The following is a 21,446-nucleotide window of genomic DNA, read 5'->3' on the forward strand; positions in this document are numbered from 1 at the left end:
TAAAGCATTTCCAAATCTTTAAGTGTGGAGAAGCCACCCAAACCTCCCCTCGCATCCAACAGTGTTACAAGTTATTTTCTTGTATGATTGTATGGATTTTTATTTTTTATGTAACAGCAGTTTTACGGTTGAATATCACTTTAATATTGCTATTTTGAGAAGACAGTTGCTTCTCAGAGCAGTCGTGTGGAGCAGGAAAGGGATGACCCCAGTAGATGGCTCTGATGCTCCCTCACAGGTGGTAAATTCTGTATTCCTGCAGTGCTGTTTCTACAGCTCCAAATGCAAATTCAGCTCCAGTTTAATAACTCTGGTGCGGGGACAGTGCATTTGAACGTTTTTGTTTTATACATATTTGTTTCATATAAAGATAAAAGAACTTTTGACAAAGAACAAATCCATGCTGTTGCTATAGGCTTATATATTTCTTGTATAACACTTTTTTAGTTTTGTCCAACTACTACCCAAAACAAAACCATTTTCAAGATATTGATGGCTTACTAATATTTCTTCCTAATTATGTTAATCCCTGAGAAGGGATACTAAAGTAAGTTTCTTAAAGGAGATATGTTTCATAGTGATGCATTTCTATTGTTTCCTAGAATAACTCATGTGGAGTTCAGGTTTAGGTTGTTTGCTTCTGTGTGGCATTTCAAAGGATAAGCATCCCATCACAGGAGTGGTTCTAATGCAAATTACTGTACACTGGAAGCTGTTTTCTTCCAGTGCCACAAGACAGTCATTAAATAGTACTAGTAGGTGGCAGTTTCAGACTGAACCAAAAGAGCTGCTTCTAGGCACAGGTAGTTTGAGATGCAGAACTGTTCTGCTAGGTGTAGACTTCAAAATATTGTGGCCAGTAGGACTAGGGAAGTTAGCATTCCCCTGTACTCGGCACTGGTGACGCTGCACCTTAAATACTGTGTTCAGTTTTGGGGCCCTCACTACAAGAAAAACATTGAGATGCTGGAGCACATCCAAAGAAGGGCAACAAAGCTGGTGAAGGGTCTGGAGAACAAGCCCTATGAGGAGCAGCTGAGGAAACTGGGGTTGTTCAGTGTGGAGAAAAGGAGGCTGAGGAAAGACCTTACCGCTCTCTACAATTACCTGAAACAAGGTTGTGTTTCTTCTCCCAAGTAACAAGAGATACGAGAGGAAACGGCCTTATGTTGCACCAGGGGAGGTTTAGATTGGATATTAGGAAAAATTTCTTCACCGAAAGGGTTATTAAGCACTGGAACAGGTTGCCCAGGAAGTGGTTGAGTCACCATCCTGGCAGGTATTTGAAAGACTTGTAGGAGTGGCACTAGGGAAGTGGTTTAGTGGTGGACTTGGCAGTGCTAGATTAACGGTTGGACTTCATGATCTTAAGATCTTTTTCAATATAAAAGATTCTATGTTTCTATGAAAGTTTAAAAGGATTGAGAAAACCATTATGGGAATTCATTGAAGCAAAAAACCATTAGCAAGTAGTAAATACAGAGACATCATTTCTAAATAACAAAACTCCTAGAGCTACTGATATCATAGCATAGCAGAAAATTCTGGGGATATATAACTGCATACTTGCATCCAGTTGCTACTTCCCTTCACATCCTGTTGGGATCAAGGTAGAGGCCTGAATGTGCTTTTGGGTGGCCTCTTCTATGTTCTTTCATAGAGAAAATTTCTTCAAACAAGCCAAAGTGGCATGGAATCAGAAGTCTTCCTGTTGCTTTGGCGTCTTTATAGTTTTACAATCATGTATTCTATATAGGGAAGTTTCTTAAAATTGATATTTTTAAGAGAACTGGTTGGCTGGGTGATACTGTGTAAACTTTCTTCCTTGTTCTTACTTGTGTATTGTCGTCAAGAGGCAACCAGGAGTATAAAAGTACTTTCTTTACTCTTACTTTCAATAAAACAATCAATCACCTGCATCTGTCATTCTGCACTGGTAGGTTTTCCAAGGCAGAGTATCACTGTCAGAATATTAGACTGGCCTTATTGTCTTGGACCAAATGTTCATCTAACCTGGTATCATGTTCCCCCTGTGGCCAGCAGCAAATGACTGAGAAAGTTTATAAGAATAGTCTTTCTCAGCACTCTTCCAGCCTCCACCCATCTGCAGAGCAAGGACTTCCTGAGACAGATACGGACCTCTGCATATACTAACATTCGATGCAATCGAATTTCTCTTTCACAAACCTGTCCAGGAGTGCCTAAAATGCACAATGACACGTAACTAATTACAGTTCATGGAAACAAGCCGTAACAGTTCCTTTGCTGTGTGAGAATGGAAATTAATGTCTGGCATTATTCCTACATTCCTTAGAGTTGCAAGAGATGCAATGAAGACAGTCTGCATCCACTGATACAGGCAGCATCGTGTTTTTCTGCTGTTGTATATTGGATGGAAAGAGAAGTGGTATTCATTGGTTCCAATGTCTGCATGAAGTCTGGTAGACTATGTATGAGGGCATGAAGTGTCAAAATTTTAATCCAGAAGAAAGTCACATGGTTCCCAATAAAAAGCTTTTTATTTCTGCAATGTGAGGAGAGACTGCTATTTCAAAGATTGTGTATTAGTTCCAAGAAGGTAACTGTGTTTTCCCCACTGTTGCTTAAATTGTACTCTAGTACTTTTCAGTCTGGACTGCTCTTGTCTCTGCTTTAGCACAACTAAGAATAATTTTTTTTCTACCAAGTATGCCAAGCATTTTGAAATCTTTATGGTCAGCGTAGTCTCTGTTCATTATCGGCTAAATTCAGTCATTGCATCCACAGAAACTTTACCTCATAGAACTGCCTGAAAACAGCCAACTGATATATATATTATTCTGAATTGTCCTTTACAATTAGTACTTTTGTCAGACCGCAAACAAGCATTTACAAGTATGTTCAGAGCTCTTATTTCTGATAGTCACAGATTTATTCCAATTTTCTGTGAATGTCACATTATCTATTTTTCATGATGCCTAGGTACAGAAAGTCTTTTTCATTTCACGTATTTTCAGGCAAATAATGGCAACACCTATGTTTGGACTCTTGACACTGTAGGGATCCAGTATAGTTAATGGAAACAGAAGGGCACTTCCAAAGAGTAATTTGCAAAGCTCTGAATATTAAATATGCCCCAAGTAGGTTACACTGGATCCATACAAAGTACAAGGGAAGCATGGTCACTGGAAGTGGCATAGAGGAGTTGCAAAGGCAAACATATTTAATTTGCTGTTTCCTTTTGAAATGTTTTCTTTTACATTTTTTTAATTCATGGATGCTTTGCGTATTTTGATACATGGAGTGAAAAGCCTGAACAGCTTTACAGGCTTTTGAACTGCATTTTTCAATGTCCGGAAGATGAGGACTGGTGTGAGGCTTTCCTGAATGTTTCTTCTCTGCATTGGGACCTTGGGTTCTGAATAGCTCTTGCTCTTGGCCTCCTGGGTTTCCCTCCCATGGAAGCTAATGCAACAGTGCTAACTGCCCTCACTGACTCTCTTGTGAGTTACCTGAAGTAACCAGGAGTTACCTGAAGTCTGTAAAGCACTACTCAAGTGTCAAGCAATGTTTCTATTAAGAAAATAGTAAGACATAAGTTAGGACTTGTTAAACTGATTTGTTCGAAAACTTCAGTGATGTTTTAAAGTAGTGGTTTTGACTGAATTATTGTCAGAATTTTCTGTCAAATCCAACTATCAAGTATTTTTAAAAGTAGTTTTAAAATACAACATTCTGAATATGTCTTCTGTGTGCACAAATTGAAGGAAAGTGCTAGACTAACTCATTGTCATAATTTCTGTGCTTCGTTTCAAGACACGGATAGGGATATCAGGTGTAACATATTTCCTCATGCCTTTGGTTGATGAGATATACCTCTTTATACTAATCCATCATAACTTTAAAATACCTACTAGTGATGATGACAACAAATTTTATGAAAATACTTAAACTGACAATCTTTAGGACAGAAATACATACATCTTGTTCTGTTTATATATGTTATTACAAAAAAAAAAAAAAAGTAGCCCTGCTGAAGTCTATATTCTTTACTAAATTAAAGTTATCTCAATTTGGAAGTAACTTTCTAGATGGTGAAAAGAAATACATAACCAGCCAGAGATAACCAAAGCCAAGTATCATTCCTGAAAGAGTTCACTACTCTTATAAGCCTCAGCCACTCTTCCCAAAACGGGGCTCCTTTGAACACTGGGCCTCCAGGATTGGCATTTCTTCAGTTGGCAGCTGAGTTCATTGACTTGTTTTACACCAGTGTGACACTGAGCAGGGTGTTTTGACTGATTCCATCAGTAGCAGTCTATGAGCTAAAAAGAAAAGTAGATTTTTCATATTAACCGGTCCTTGGCCATTTAGGCTTTCTAGATCACAATTAATATCACTGCCCGGCTGGGAAAAGGGTCACCAGTTTTTCTAATTGCAGTGTTATGTGCTTCCAGTGAGGTGGAGAGGCGTCCAGATGCTTCTGGATGCTCAGGATGCTTCTGAGTTGATTAAGGTCTGGCAATGTAAAGAACTGTTTCCACAGACAAACCACAGGCTCAAGAGACAGTGCTGCAACTGAAACTTTATTACATCAACATTAGCATTTAAATTATTTTTTTTTCACTTTTAAAACCAATCTCTCAGTTGTTCCTGCTTACTGTGCTTTGTTTCACATCACAGAACAGTTTGTGTTCACAGAGTGTTATCCTTTTACATGAAATTAAAGCAAGAGATGAGCTCCAGGTTTGCACCTGTGTATACTGCAACCACGGGTAGCTATTCGGTCCATGGGTCAGACCAGAGTAAGTTACATCAGAAAGCGCAGAGAGTGGATGTCTGCTCCTCAGCACCAGCAGTTTCACAGCTGAGCTGCATTCCCTGTTTACATTATGGTTCAAGTACATTAGAATCAGAGCACTTTCTACATTTATGTTGCGTCTGGAGGATTTAATTCTTTTGTTGCATGGAATTCTCTCAAGGCTAAAGGATGTTTTTTTTTGTCTTGGCAAACATTCGCACTTTACATACCAAATATGTTTCATGATATGACATAAATTGGATTAATAATTCTCAAGTTGCCATTACAGTTACTTCACAGGTTCCATAAGTACTGACATGCATATTCACAAATGATGAAGCGCTCTGGAGTGCAGTAAGATATCATTGTTAAAGAATCAGGGGATATCTGATCTTCCAGCATAGCAATAACCATTTATACTGTAAGTGAAAAGTTGTTTCGGGGGGGGGAAAAATCCTCACATGTTTTCCTGTTTGTATTATGAGTACCTTGCTCATTGGAATAAATGGAACTGTTTTCTGTGGCTGTGGTGTTTGTATTACTTGACATTCTTCAACATTTCTTTATCCTTAGCAGGCATAATTACAGTAGAAGTTTAGGCTGATTTTTTCCATTCCATCTGTTGAAGGCTTATTTAGTTCTCTTTCTCAAGAGCACAGAGAGTGCTAAAATGAATTGGAGAATGTTTACAGCTAGGTTTCTTATGACCCAGGTCATATTGTTGTCTTGAATCAGTTTTCTCTCTCGTCCTCAACTGAAGACAAAAAAAAATGGCTTAATCTTGCGGGGTTAAATAAAAGAAGGAATGCAGGGCAGGGAAGATTCCTTTTATGCAGGCGTGCAGGGATGACTGAAAGTGCCTGTGGGCATTTGGTCCCCATTGGCTCGCACAGGGAATGCAATGATGCCCACAGATAGCCTGTATTGTTGTCAGTTAAATGGGATCATGAGTGTCTGAAAGGTGTTTGAGAATGAACTGAAAATCATTTTCACAAGTGGATGATTACTTCTGCCACATGTTAACCGAACTCTATCAGAGTGGCCCAGATTTTTGAGACTGCATTAATTGCTCTTTCAACCTTGACTGAGGTTTCTCTTTAAGAAAGGCCTTTGCTGGACTAAACTGCTACACATATTGATTTTTCTTTCTATATTTTTTTCATTGTTTGTGATAAATGAAGCCTTTTACAAGTAGAGAATTTATCATTCAAGATGTAGATAGATTGCTTCATTCCTTAGAATAAAAAGGCTGGTCTAAAAATGATCTCTGTAGAAGTAATAAGTCCTTTCTCATTTCTCCAGCAGTGAATAGCTCCAGTATTCCACACTCAATTATGGTTTTCAGCTATTCATTAGTGCTGATTTTTTCATCAAAAAGTAGAACCCTGCACTCTCGCAGCGTGGACTTAGAGCAAATAAGCTGCCATCTTCTTTCCTGTGTATGCCATCACATAATTGAAACTGAACCATAATATTTAGCAATACGATTTTACATTTTTGTCACACAAGGAAAAATATTCAACCTTTATATATTTAAAATATAGTGGTGCTCAGACTTTTTAAAGAAAATAGTTGTTCAGTTTGTTTGTTCTATTTCTGATGGAGAAAATTATACTGACTGAGACAAGATTATATATAAAATGTTTTTATTCAGATGCCTCTGTATTTTGTAGTGGAAATGTAATTGCCTGTATTTTTATTTGTTTTCCAGGAAAATGCACTTTAAATATTAAATGTTTCTTTTTCTGCCATATTGTAAGCATTGTGAGGTATAATCAGGTAAATCTGTGACTTCATACAAATCCAGTTTTTGCTTTTTAATTTGGGAGTGAGTGAAGAGAAAGAATGCACTACTGAATAAAGTTTGAGAAAAGGAAATTGTAGAACTGTTTTTGAGAGAAAAAGTGTCAGGAAAGTGATTACATGGTTTGTACATTTGGCTGCGTTTTCATATTGCTACAAAACTGTGTTACAAAATCTTTACATTGGTGTAGCACTTAACGACTCAACGTTTTTGGTCAAGGTCCTATTTTCTATGTGCTGTATAAAAGCAGGTGTATTAGTCTTAAGTTACTGGAAATTATGTGCGTAATATGAAAAGACTGAAGGAGGCAACCAAGCATATACTTACTAACTGTAAATATGCTTTCTAATGTGCACGTGTACAGATATAGATGTTATGTATAAATATCTTATTTATTATATTAATATATTTTTACAGAATAAAACTCTGCCATCTATGTCTGTTTCTATGTAAATTAGAAAACTAATCTTTCCTAACTTCTTGTCAGTCTGTTCATTAAACAGTCTCAAAACATGGTCTTAAGAAGTCAAAATAAATCTATTTAGTAATAAGCAATTACTATTTCAGTCCTCTGATACAGGGGAACTATTTCAGTATCTTCCTTCTCAGTGTATGGCTGAACTGTAACAATTCAAGAATTATTTTAGGTTATCCCAACTCTGGAACCCAAATTAGAGTGAAAAAAAAATTGTAGCAAATAGTGTGGTTAATTTTAAGAAATATAGAGTTAACTGCTTCTGAATATCAGTTTCTTCTTTGTATTGCACAGTATTTTATCTAAAGAAACGTACAGTGTTTGAAGGAATGGCTGTTATATGTTTCTTGTTGCCGCTGAGGGTTTTTAAAACAGCTGAAGAATTAATGCTATGTATCTTGTGCACATGTTTTTGGATGGAGGGAAGCGACAGGGCTTGTAGATGAATACAGGTACACTTATGGGTAGTGAAATAGCAGGCTGCAGTTCTGTAAACTTGTGACTGTGAGGATCTGGTCTGGTTTGTGGTGCTGACATATACCTGAGACCTGTGAAAAAATATGCAATTCCTCATCTTAAAAATAACACATTCTTCAACTTAGCTCTAGGACTTAATTCACTTTGGATTCTGTTGACTTCTTAATTTTTGGCTCCAATTGAGAAACTCAAGTGTCATTTAATTCTGGAACAGGATTTTGTAGACTTCTCCTGTTCTAGACATGAACTGCAGTTTCTACAAATCCTAGATATTACTGTTCAAATTTAACAAGGTTCTTAGGTCCTTGGGACCTAAGAAAGAGAAGTTCAAACAAGATTCTAGGAGTCTATAGGTTGTTTGGCTCCTTCTGGGTGTAAATGTTAGGCTTTTGAGTAAGAATTAATCTCATCTTTCAGGAGCGTGCACACTTAAGATGAGCAGAGCACATATCCCTTGCAAATGGCTGAAACTTTCTACATTAGAAATAACCTGTCACCATTAGAGATGGCACTGGAAGAGGGATTAATAACATAAGATTATAGCTATGTATTTATAGTCATTTGCAAAACCAAGTACCATAAAGCTTTTCACTTTTATACTGTAACTTGTGATAGTTCTGCCTGTACTGCAGGACCATATGTGGTATATTTTATATGAAAAGTTATTTTAAATGTTCTTTTAAGACCTCTTGTTTTCAAAGCACTTTTCCATACCAGACACAGTTAATAATGGAAAAGAATTAGTTAAACCTGGTGTATCTAGGGTTGACTTAACTCATTTTCTGCCATGTTCCTGTTATAATGTAAAGTCACTGCTGCTGATGATACCAGGATTAATCTTGACTCTGAGGAATCTTCTGTTACTCTGTGTCTCCTTTAAAGTCATTTAAGACATGCCAAGAGGGTGGGAACATGGTCAGGATGTCTTTGTACTGTAACATTTATGTGCCTATCACTCTGTGAGGTAGATGCTTCCTCAGTTGCAAAACATTATAAACTTTCAAATAAACCCCAGTAGGCCCTTTTGTGGTACCCTTTCTGACTAACTCTTACTCATTTCCTTTCTTTTCATTGAATTTATAGTAATCACAGAGTTAAGAGGTTAAAAAGAGTGTGGCAGGATCTGGACTTTTCAAAGGAAGCTACATCAACTGGTAATCGTGTACACAAAGCCAATTGTCTTCTCTCAAGCAAATAAAAAGCAGAGTAACCAAGTGAGGCAGAGCTTCAACAGAGGTGTAGCAGGAGCTGAAGGGCAAGATACTGGTGTCGTAGTAATGAGGGAGCCGCTATGTAATCTGACAAAACACCATGGTTAATAAGCACTACACTGAACATTCATGTTAGACAAAAATTTATCCTTTGTGATTCTTAAAGTGGGAAAGAACATTCTTGAGTGTATGCCCAGGACGGGTGGGAAAAGGTCTTGCCTGTATCTTACTTGCCTGTTTCACACGAGGTGTTGGTTTATTGCTCTGTTTTTCAACTGAGTTAAAAACCACCAGGCAACAAAGCCCCAGAAGTGGTCAAAAAGCAGAGGGCAAAACTTAAGCTCTTGCCACAAATGCACCTGTCCATCTACCAATCACCGAACCAGCCATCTCCAATCCTAGTTTTTGGAACTTCTCCGTAATATATGCACCAGCATGCTCTGGAGAGTGCCCTGTGAAGCCAGCATTCATTGGCCTGGACAATTTGGATCTTTGTTCTGCCTTTGACCTGTCTAGTTGTACTAGATGTCCTTGATAGAAGCTGGCCAGCAGGAAGGGACATCTCATAAGTAATATTTTGCTCTTCTGTAAGATTTTAAGTGGTTTTAAGGTTTTAAGCAGATCCTTACCACTCATAAGCTCTTGCTTGCAATCCCAGAGCTCATCCTTTTCCTCTTGCTGTCTTTGTTAACAGCAGTGCAACATGACCACTGTGACAGAAAAAAAATGTCACTATAATGCCATAAAACTTGCTGCAATTCTTGGGTAATGAGGGTGCTTCCCCTGCCACCAAATAGTATCAGCGTCTTTGGTTTTGTCATCTCACTGGTTGATACTCCTGATTACATTGTCTGGTTCAAAGCCCGGAAACTGCCACGGTGACAAGGAGTTTTTTGTAATCTAAGAGTCTTTACAGTGAAGAACTTCTTTTGGAGAAATTAGATTCTAGTTTACTCTGGAAAAAAAAAAAAAAATTAATCTTGTGTGTCTGATGGCATGTTGTTATTTGAGAATTTTCCCAAACTGACACTGTGACTGACTTCTCACAGACTAGAGAAACACTATCAAATCTATGGAAACCAAATGGAAAAAAAAAAAAAGTATTGGGAAGTTTAACTTTTCTAACATTCAGTATTTCTGTGTAGTCAAGTGCGTTCTACTTTATGCTATTTTTTTCTGTTTTCAGACGCAATTGGTGAAATATAAGTGATAAGCAGGTTAGTCTTCTCAAACGTGAGATCTTTGGTTTCTGCTTTTTGTCTTATTTTGAGTGAAAAGGAGTATCTTTGGATTTTTATGGTCTGAATAAATAGAAGAAAAAATCACTTCTTAGATGTGACAATACTGAAGAAGCAGCTCAGTAGGTAGAGATAATTAATACTCATTTGTATTGGGCCCTCCTAATATCATGGTTCATATTAATGGGAAAAGCATTTATTTTATTATTTCCTTTTGCAGATACTTGTATGCTCTAGGACAGAAGGTTTGGAAGCGGTGGAAAAAACGCTACTTTGTTCTTGTTCAGGTTAGTAGTCTGCCATGAAATGTCATTAAAAAAGTAGTCTTGGACTATCAGTTTTCTTACGTACGGTTTCTGGAGTCGTTAGTAGATCAGTATCTTCAGGCAACATATGCAGCACTACTCCAAGCTTCTTACAACATAGAGACATCCAGGGTATTTCTTTTTTTTGTTGAATTTACATATGTAGTATACAGAAACATCACTGAGTTTTACATATATATAATTGAGTGCCTACACTGAGCAATGTTTCAAGTGAAATCTAGGAATTTCTGAATGAAACTGTTGTGGCCTTGAAACATTCCGCTGACAGCTTTCTAGCATCACTCAATTTAAAATGAAGTTATATTTCACAAAGTGGATTGTACTTACTGTTTCATGTATTCTATCTCAACAAAGATTTCCTGCCTTTGTAATTAAAGTAACAGTAGTTGCTATTAAGAACTTTTTCTAAATATTTATTGAATTATGCTATTTTTTATTCTTCCTTGCAGTATTAAATAGGGTAAAATTATGTAGTTGTTACAAAAACCCTAGTGTAGCAATTTTTCTTGGCCATAAAAATGTTCTGAGCTGATATTTGATAACTTTTCGTCCAAACCTAGAACTGTATTTTCACATGCTAGTGAATGGTGACATTAACATGAGATTAATAGACTAGAAATAGAAAAGTAGATTTTGAGTGGTCAAAACTGAGAAATGCATTATTTTTGTGAAATGATTATTTTTGTCTTTGGAAAAATCATTATTTTCTGCTTGTGCTTCAGATTGCAGTTACAAATTTGGTGTTCTTGTGTCAGTTCAGAGGATGCTATTCTTCTGTGTCCTTTTTGTTTGTTGACAGAAAACTTAAAATGGGAGTCTCCATAGATGTCTTACAAAGGATAAAGCCTGTTAACGGGTCTTTTCTAAGAATGAAGGCTTCTAAAACTACTTTACAGAAAGTCTGATTCCTTTCCCTACCACTCTCAGTCACACTCACCTGGTCTCCTCCTGCTCTTAAATGATGAAAATTATAAGGATGTACAAAAAAAAAAGTACTGAACAAGGTCTTTAATAAGTTAAAAGCTGAGAGTATTTGCATATTATTCTTGCTAAGCTTGATGTCAATACAATGTTCTCCCTGGCTTCAATGGGAATTGGCTTGCATGTTGATAATCAGTGAGTAATGGTTGTAAGGTTGAACAGGATCTTCTGGAAAGTCTACTGAATTCATTTGTGTCCTAATTTTATCAAGGTCCTCTGTGAAGAGATTAGGACTTTTTGTGACTTTATTAAGATTTGTGAAGGTTGGTAAGATCTCCATATAGGATAGCTTAAAGCATGGATGTGAAGGGAAAATAACTTACAGTTACAGGGGAAAAAAAAAAGGCTAAATGCTCCCTTGTCCTTCATGCTTTTCTTTAACACTCCCACTATTTCACATTCCCCCTTTTACAAAAACAAAGACCTTGTTCTCTTCCCCTAAGCTACAGGTGTCATCTGAGTTTTACAGTGCACACCTAAGAGACCCATAGTCTTTCTGTGTGTGTGATATGGAGCCCCCTAGGAGACCAGTTTATTCCAGCCAAGTTAATTTTAACTGTATTCTGCTTTCTATGCTGAAATTGAAATACTGGAGGAGAATATTACAGGAATTTTCCAACTGTGATGGGATTTAGACTTCTATTTCAGTTTAAAGCAGCTATCAATTTAATAAAGCTATATAAAAAAAATACCATGTTAAATCAATATTTACTGTCCAGACAGCTCTGGCTCATTTATATAGTCCAGCCGTGATACATACACTGACAATCAGCTGGAGTCAATATGTGTGAAATAAGCATTCACTAATGAATACCAGTGTGTTGTATTGATATATTATTGACATATTGACGAGTCTTCCTCTATAGATTAGCTTTTAGCTTACGTTAGTAAAATATTAAGGCCATGAAATTCAGTTCTAAGACAGAGCTATCAGTACAATTTGCACATGCTTTGGAAATTTAACTCAGGTGTGAAATTAGATGAATAGTGTTGATTTTTCAGGAGCGTGATGTGAGTAATGTGCACCTTCGTTATTGATACATGTATTAGAAGTTAGTGGTTTCTGAAAGAACAGCTCAGTGTTATAGGAAGTTTACAGAGTCTGTAAATTTTAACCTCTTCATTGTATCTGCTTTTCTTCCTTTTTACAATCCAGTCACTTCTCTAAAATGTTATTCATTTCAGTCTGGAAAAAGACATGTTAGGTAAAAAGCCTCAGCTGGACATGCTGTGTTTTTCTTCATTTACTGTCTGATAATATCTTCCTCCAGTAATCTGAATGCAGATTCACTTCTATCATTTTAATTTCATCTATTCTAATATTTGAAAAATTAGTCATTTGTTTCATCAGTAATTTTTTTCTAAAAACACGCCAACCATGCAGGCTAGTTCTTGCAGCTGAACTCCTGAAGCAGGCTGCCCAGTGATGCTCTGTAGCAGGGACCACAGAGTCAGTCTCCAGGTTTGCAGTAACAGTTCCTCCCAGTGTGTTAAACAGGGTCTTTCTGCCCCATGGGGACAGCCCCTAGTGACACTGCTCGTAAGTCATGTCCGCATTTCTGTGCCTATCTGTCTGTCATGCATACACAGGTTGTTCATTTTCTACTTTGTTGTTACAAAGTAGGTAGAACAGCAGGTAGTCAGGTGTTTGGACCTCTGGAAAATTATGAAGTTCAGGTAAATGCAGTTGTAGGAAGAGGATTGCCTTTTCTTCTGTCAAGAAGTACTACTTAACAAGATGGCTTGATTCTGTTTTTGTCTGAGAACGTGTTGTACATAGTCCTGACTTTTGAGTACCCATTATTCCATGAAGTATTGATGTTAATTTGATGAATTCTAAGGGAAAACTCCCTACAGCTCTATTAAATCTAACAATATACTTAAACCCAGTTATAGATCTATATTAAAAAGTGTGATTCCAGATTGTGTGGGTGATTCTCTCTATAATAACTGATAGCAGCCACCAATAACCATAAGGAAAAGAGTTTAAGAGATTGTGAGTGTAAACATCAAGGCAAGGTCTGTATTTCGTTATTTTATTGAGACTTTTTTCCCCAACAAAGTTTTTTTTGGAGTTTTTCTGTTTGTTTCTTTGGAGGAGAGACTTTAAAATGTCTCATTTTCAGAAGAAGATGAAGTGTTAGACTGATTGTGACATGAGTATCTTTTAATAAATTTTTCCTTTAAAATAAGAGAAAGCATTTGAAAAACATTTGAAAAAGTAAAATCAACTGCATTATAATCTCTGTCTTGTTATAGAGGTGAGGTTAAAAATGAACAAAGACATTTTTAGAATCATAGAATCGTAGAATAGTTTGGGTTGGAAGGGGCATTTAAAGGTCAGTCTTCCACAAGCTTATCTTCAAAAACATAGTGGCTGAAGAAATCTGAAAAAGATGGGCATCCTATGCATTTCCACAATTAGTGTCTGCTAGCTTCCTTTTTGATGGTTATAGAATCATAGAATAGTTTGGATTGGAAGGGACCTTTATGGGTCATCTAGTCCAGCCACCTGAAAGGAGCAGGGACATCTCCAACCAGATCAGGTTGCTCAGAGCATCATCCAACCTGGCCTTGAATGTTTCCAGGGATGGGGCATCCACCATCTCTCTGGGCAACCTGTTCCAGTGTTCTACCACCCTCATTGTAAAAAATGTTTGCCTTATATCAAGTCTGAATCTGCTTCCTTCTGTTTTAAAACCATTACCCCTTGTCCTATCACAACAGGCCCTGCTAAAGTGTTTCTCCCCATCTTTCTTATAAGCCTTCTTTAGGTACTGGAAGACTGCTGTAAGTTCAGTTTGTACAGTGTCGTTATACAGAGTTGTTGACATGAAAATGTGAATTATGTGAGTGCTTGACAGGTTATTTCATTCAAGATAGAATATTTTGAAAAATGTTTTTACTGCAGTGCTAGATATCAAAAATTAAATCTGTAGGTTCAGTTTACAAGCAAATGAGAGGAGGGAGCTCTCATGAAATACAGTGCTAATTGCAAAGGATTTAGAGGTCTTCTTCCATCCAGGTGCATGAGAGCAAATATGGTTCTTGGGAATATAAACAGGGAAATATCAAGCAGTAACAAAGGTGATATTGCTGCTGGGCCTAGAACAGATAACATGGATAGGGGCTGAGCCCTGTCTGAGGGCCCCAAGGAGACCACAAGCCCCAACTGTCCCTGCCCGGCCCCCTTCACCCTGCCCACAGGACCCCATGTCAGCTGCCCAGGACTGTGTGCTGCTGCCTCAATGACTCCATAGCAAGGCCAATCTCCAGCTCCCCACAGCCCTGCCCTGCCCAGACATGGGCCCCACTGAGCCGGGCCCACCCGCGGGCCCACGTCCCAACCCTGTGGGACCAGGGAGGTGCCTGGTGCCTGGGGCTGGGGCTACCCCAGTGCCCCTGGCTGCCCGGCTCCTGGCTAGGCCGTGGCTGCCAGGCTTTACCCTGCCAGCCCAGGGGTTACTTAAAATTTTTAAATCAAAAGACAGTAATTTTCTAAAATACATACTATTCATGAAAGCAAAACTATGGGCTCAATGCACAAACAGTGAGGTGAAATTCTGTCGTGTATGTCATGCTGGAGGACAAGCTGGCTGGTTGTAGTAGTCCTTTCTAGCCTGAAAATCTGAATTTCTGAAAGTGATGGGCTAGATTGTTTTTTGTGTTTATTTATAGTTGGCTCTTTTTCCTTAGTACAGCCCACTTAAGTGAATCTACTAAATTTGATGTGGAAAGCTGGCACTCAGTTGTAGTTGCCTAACAGTGTCTCTCAAATTCTCATCTCCTATGAAACTGCCTTTGCTTAACTAATATATTATATATTTATATTATGTATTATTAATAATTATATATTAATAATTTTAGTAATATTTCTATTACATGTTATATATTAATATATTAATATATTAATATTATAAATTAATATATTAATTGAACAGGAATACCTATGTCTAATTTCCTCGGCTGTAGACTTCTGCTGTGGTTCTTGAGACATCAGTTCAGCGTCTGAGGCTTGATAACCATTTGTGGAGAAAGCAGTTACGTTTGTTCCTTGTGCTTGTATGCGCTGTGACAGAGGATGTTCAATCACCATATACATAGCACAGCATAATACTGTTTCAAAAAATCCCAAATACTTAAAATAATGAAATATTTTTAGAGCGTTGTGCAAATAATCATCACACCTTCTATCCTTATTTTCAGAAAAAATCAATCTTTTACAGAGAGTCAAAAATCTTTTGTCAATAGCAGTTAAAATCACTGAAGTCACTTTGAGGTGAAGTGGTGTGCAGGTACAGCATCAGTGAACATGACTGAAGCTGAAATCAGCAGTTGAAATTTTTCTTCCAAAATGATCGCTCCTGAAGTTGTAGCCAGAACAATAAATCTAGGTAACAGTTACCTGAGCAGTCAGCAACTGAGGTAAAGACAGTCCATTGTCTATCAGACAAGCTCTTTGCCTGTCCTTAGATCCTTGCATAATTTTGCAGATCTAAGAAATTATATAGTTCAAAACAAGTAAGTTGGCCAGGTATCCTGCCGAGTTTCAGAGACCCATGTAAATTCAGTTCCCTTAAGTTTCAAATGTTCACAGATTCACAAGCTCTTTCTTCTGGTCACCTTTTGTCGTCTTTTCAGCTCTTCATTTCAGACTGGCAACATCTCAGTTTTGTTTCAGTGATTGCTTTTCCTCTCTCAGCTGTTACATTCCTTTCTTTATCATTCCAGTCATTTTTTCCTGAATTCTTGTTATCACTTTCTGTTCTGTCTAGGGAGCCTTAAGCCACGTGGTGACAGATTCTCATTGCTTTATTTTTTTTTTTTAGTAATTGTACTTGATGAGAAGTAACTGTTGTTGCTCATGCCAGCTGCAAGCTGCTTGGCCTACACTGTACTGTATCTAGTGAGCTAACCAACCCAGAGACAAGTGTGAACACAGATGCAATCGATGCAGAAATTAGACTACAAATCAATCTGAAGGTTCTGATACCTACCATCTTCAACTAGAGTTGGCCAGATTATGTGTTCATTTTTCCAACAGCGTGATAATTGTGGCACTCCTTCTGCAAACAGTACTTTATATGTAAAAGTCCTTTTTTTTCAGCTTCTTGGAATGCAGGATTTTTTTTCTCACACAGTAGACTGAGCAGTTTGATCACTACCACAGTACCAAGTATTTTCCGTGCAAGAACTTAATTTGCTTCCTTTCTGTTTTTCATGAAGAAACATTTCAAAATACATGGTATTTCAGGAAATTGCAGGGAGATGTGTTTATGGCTTTTTTTTCCCTTCCTTTTGGCAGGAAGGGAAAGAACACAAAGACTTACACTGTAAATATTTCTGGAAAAAAAATTGGGGTTTGTTTCTTCAGCACAACTGAAAGCTAATTTAAACCATGGTACATGTGTTATACAGTTCTGGAATTGAATTCAGCAATTAAGCAGTCCTTTCTTATTCAGGTTAGCCAATACACATTTGCAATGTGCAGTTACAGAGAAAAGAAATCTGAGCCTCAGGAACTGATGCAACTCGAAGGATACACTGTGGATTATACAGCTCCTCACACAGGTAATTTTCATGATTTTGAAATATGATATGTAAAACATATGTAAAACAGCTGATTCAATTTTCTCGTTTTTATCTAGCAGAAAAAAAAAAGAAAAAACAACATGATTTTTCTGGTGTGAAAAATCATGCTGTTAGAAAGAAGGTTGTTGTAACCAGAATGAACAATGAACTTACAGTAAGGTTGCTTGAAACACTGTAAGACCACATATGATACAAGGAAAAAATTATGAATTCTAGTCGATCTTTCCCTTTTCTCTCTGTTTTTGATGGTGGAGTCATGTGGCAGTGTAAATGATTTTGAAAAGAAGGTGAATGATGACAATGCATGCTAAAGACAAATGACTCAGAGTAATTAAAAAAAAATATATTGGAAAAATCTTCACAAATTAGTATTAAAATGGCAGAGGGAAATCAAAGTTACACATGTGGAGAAAAATAATTTTACTCTACCTACACAGTGGAGGGTTATGAATTTATGAGACTTCTAAGATATTGAAGATTGATCTTTGGAAACATTGGCTCAATGTTTAGAGTAACTGAGAAGGCAAATAATACTCAGAAGATATTTGGAAAGTCAAAACAATGTTGTCATAAAAACAATGCAGCCACGTTGACTGTTGTGTGCTATTCTGATTATGCACTCTCAGAACAAAACACTGGAGTGGGAAAAAGGGACCAAGGAAGGAGGAGCAACACTGATAAGAGATTTGCAGCAGCCTCTGTTCAAGAAGATATAACGTTGTCGGGGTGTTCCAGCTAAGAAAATGATACCGAGAAGGTGGATATGTTAGAAAAATGCACAATAGCCTGTGACACAGAGAAGATGAATAAGAAATAAATTGCTATTGAATTGGAAAAGGAATTATGGAAATATTTTCTCCTGTGACTTCTATATTTATTCCACTTATATGTTACTTCCGTGTATTACCATTTGTTCCTTATAACTCTAGACTTCATCCTATTTCTTGGTCATAAATACCTATAAAGTGTAATAAATAAACAAATAAATAAATACCCACCCACCCCCCCCACACACACAGATGCAAACCAGTAATGTAATAAACATTGATGGTGATTTAGAAGTATCTTGTGCTTATTAAAATTACCTTCCTATTTCCTGCTGCAGGTCTTCAGGGTGGGCGAATGTTTTTCAATGCGGTCAAAGAAGGTGATACTGTGATATTTGCCAGTGACGATGAGCAGGATAGAATACTCTGGGTTCAAGCCATGTACAGAGCCACAGGTCAATCGTATAAGCCTATTCCTGCAAGTCAAGCTCAGAAGATCAATGCTAAAGGAGGAAATGTCAACACAGATATATCCCCACTTTGTAAGTTGGCTTTTTTTTTCTTTTGTGGCATTGGTTTTAGTTGACAAAATATGTAACAGCTCCCTCAATGAAGTTTAATTAAGCAGAACTCATTCACTAGGGAAAAGTGCCTGGCAGTTTGTTGTTAGCCAGAAGCTCTTTAACTCAGATTATTATCATCAGTCAGGGAAATCCTGACTTGCAGGTTGTTATTTTTATTATAATCCAAGAAAATACAGCAGTTAGCTTCAAGTTCATTACAGTTGACCCACATATTACCATGGAGGTGGTGTTTGGTTTACATTATATTTTTCAGTAGCCAGCCAGGGTAGTGTTGAAAAGTATTAATCTATTCTCAGAATTTTATAGATTTAGGCCAGCTTTATAATACATTGTATGTATTAGTTATCTGAAAATTGCTATGCAGACAGTACATGGTGAGCTGAAATGGACTGCTGGATTTTTGCACCCCTCAGTGTAATACTAAACTACATGTAAAAATTTTTTTTGAAAAATCAAGTTTAAGATTTCCTCATCTTTCTTTGAGGAAAGTATTGTTTTAGACAAAATCAAGGTAAATGGCATATATTACCCATATCTTGAAATTGTCATATGATCTCTTTGAAAGTATTCTGTCATGTAGATGCCTGCACGTAGGAAGTTTGTTGTTTGTTTTTGTTTTTTTTTTGTTCTGGAGGCTGAGTGCAATCCAAGCATTTTTGTAATAGTCATCAAATTTTTATGTCATATGACTGTATACAATAATTCTTCATCATCATATATCTGTATATGTAGAGTGATAGAAGGGAGATATATGTTTTAAACTCAACTTCATGTAACGTCTGAAGTCTACAACACGTTGACCCAAAACCATTCTCCTCTGTCAGTCCTGCTATCACTCAGTCTCATAGCCTTCCATTCATCCTGTAATCTTTTATAATTTTGCTATTAGAAGACAATAAAATGTACTTGTTAAACTGAGTCATAGTTATCTAAAATCTTGACTGGGCTCTCAAGAACATTGGAAAAAACATAGTTTAATCTCACAAAAGCACTGACATCTGCTGAATTTTTAATCTGAAACAATTTGGAAGAATGAAGTAACCGTTCATCACGAGGGATGTTAAGGTGAAGTATTCTGTAGGATGTAAGTAGCAGTGCAAAATCAAGGATGGGGCAACAGCCAAGGAGTGCTTCTGCTTACCTCCTCCGAGCTATCTGGATCTGGGCTGGGTACTGGGAGTGCACTGTGCTCCCTTCCTAGTGTTTCTACTTCATATGCATCAGTTAGAAAAAGCAATAAAAGTGACCATGATCAGCAGTAGCCAAGGAATTGCTTTTCTTCTTGGACACAGGATTTACATGGAAGTGAAAGCAAATAGAAAATGCTCATCACAGGACCAGGAAATTTATAGAAAGAAAAAGGTGCACAGAACAATGGCAAGTTTGGATATACTGAAATTATGTTTTCAGAGATAAAATTACTGATAGTGGTAAAGAATTAAAAAACAAGATTGACATGACTTGATATTATCCTGGACAGTTAAGCTGACTACAGTTCTTAGATGGAAACCATAGGAAAAGTAAGATTTATTTAAAAAACAGTTTCAGGGAAGCTCAAAAGCCTCAAAATATGTGCTTTTCTGGCATGCTTATGTATCAAATTGCACAAACTGATGTGACTGAATTGTACGTAAATCAAAAAATCTGTGGTTAAATTATTATTTGCCTTTGGTTTTAATACTCTTCAATGTTGGTATTTTGTAATTAAGTCATAGAATTCTTTGCAACAGAGTAACTTGTGAAAATTAACTCAGTGTGAGATTTAGTCTTAAAATAATCAATGTTTGACTAATCTCTGTAATAACACCAGTTCTGCCTACATGAGGAAAATTTCATTTTTCTGTCACTTGCATTTGACATAGAAATGGGCATAATAAAATTAATCAGTTTTTCAGAAACTGCAAAAAAAAAGGTTTTAAAGATACAACCTTAAATAATTTTCTAATATTTCTGCTTAATTTACATATACTGTGGTGATTTTCTGGGGCACAATTTTACTCCTAAGAAGAGTCTATAGCTGACCTTTTGTCAGATTTAAATAAGTTCAGTTTGCTAAGAAGTTCATGTGGTTTCCTCCTAGAAAAATATTTGCGTGAAGTTAAGAGTATTTTATTTTTAATCGAGGTATAACACCAAGTACTTGAGAACTAGTGTGTATATAAAGTGAAATTCACTTCCATTTTTTTTTCTTCTTTACTGTGATATGTTTTGAGTATTAGGCAATACAATTATTTTTAAAGTAAAATCAACTTGAGGAGATGTATTTCAATGTGTTTGTGTATTGTGTTTATAAAATAACTTGGATAATATCCTGGAATTCTCTTGATAGATATAAAAAGCAACTGAAAGTTTTCATTAAAGAAATTAAAACATGATTAATATGCCACATACCTAGCTATGTGAAGGTTAATTTTTTGCTAATAATAAATACTAACATTTCCATTTTCCATTGCCTTGTAGACAAAATTCTACTTTCCAAAGTTAATGTTACATTAGTAGCTGAAAATGACAACTTATCAAAGGCAAGCATTTCATTAAACATTTAATATTTTTAATCAAGAGATATGTGTAAGTGACAATACATGATACTTTGTTGTCACAACCTCTCCTGTTTTCTGTGTTCTCAAGTTCAAAACTCTTTAAGAGCTTTTGTAAGCTGGGGTAGAGTTATTCCTGTGATCTATACCATAGACACCTTTTGTATAAAATAAAGGAGTAGAAAGGAAGGATTAAGAGATTCCTTTTGTATAGCGAATGCTGTATTTTTTTGCAGTTACTGGTGCCTTGTTCCACATAAGATAATTCCTTGTACAAAAAGTTACTAAAATGACATGAACAAAATCCAACCACCTCAGAGCTGGATCAAAACAAACACATCAGGAACTCTTGAAAAGAAACTAGATGTGATTATAATTAGACAGGCGGGGTCTGACTGATCTCTACAGCAACTATCACAAATGCAGAAAATGGAAATGTTGCTGTGGAGAGTGCGTAGCAGCAACACTCTGAAAGGCCAACCTACAGGTCTCTAACAGTTCTGAATGCGCAGTCTCTTCATATTGATGCTATATAAGAGTTTAGAAACATTCATGTAGGGCATTTAGAAGAAACTTGGTATTCTGTACTACCAGTGAGGCAAATACACATTTAAGTGTGGCACTGGAATCAAACTACTCTTGTACCTGTCTAGCTTCTAAAATGAATACCGGCC

General features: G+C 36.8%; 1 protein-coding gene across 5 annotated transcripts in view; it reads left to right on the forward strand.

Moving 5' to 3' along the window:
• CADPS2 (calcium dependent secretion activator 2) overlaps window positions 1-21,446 on the forward strand; it is a 317,678-nt gene that overhangs the window by 188,607 nt on the left and 107,625 nt on the right. For all 5 annotated transcript variants that reach the window (XM_086747222.1, XM_086747229.1, XM_086747251.1 and 2 more), the window contains exons 9-11: window positions 10,206-10,272; window positions 16,755-16,863; window positions 17,990-18,193. In XM_086747222.1, the coding sequence (XP_086603348.1) occupies window positions 10,206-10,272; window positions 16,755-16,863; window positions 17,990-18,193 (380 nt within the window). The remainder of the gene's footprint in view (window positions 1-10,205; window positions 10,273-16,754; window positions 16,864-17,989; window positions 18,194-21,446) is intronic.

This window comes from Chlamydotis macqueenii, chromosome 1 (assembly GCF_036417535.1).
Source record: "Chlamydotis macqueenii isolate bChlMac1 chromosome 1, bChlMac1.mat, whole genome shotgun sequence".
In the NCBI taxonomy this organism is placed as follows: domain Eukaryota; kingdom Metazoa; phylum Chordata; class Aves; order Otidiformes; family Otididae; genus Chlamydotis; species Chlamydotis macqueenii.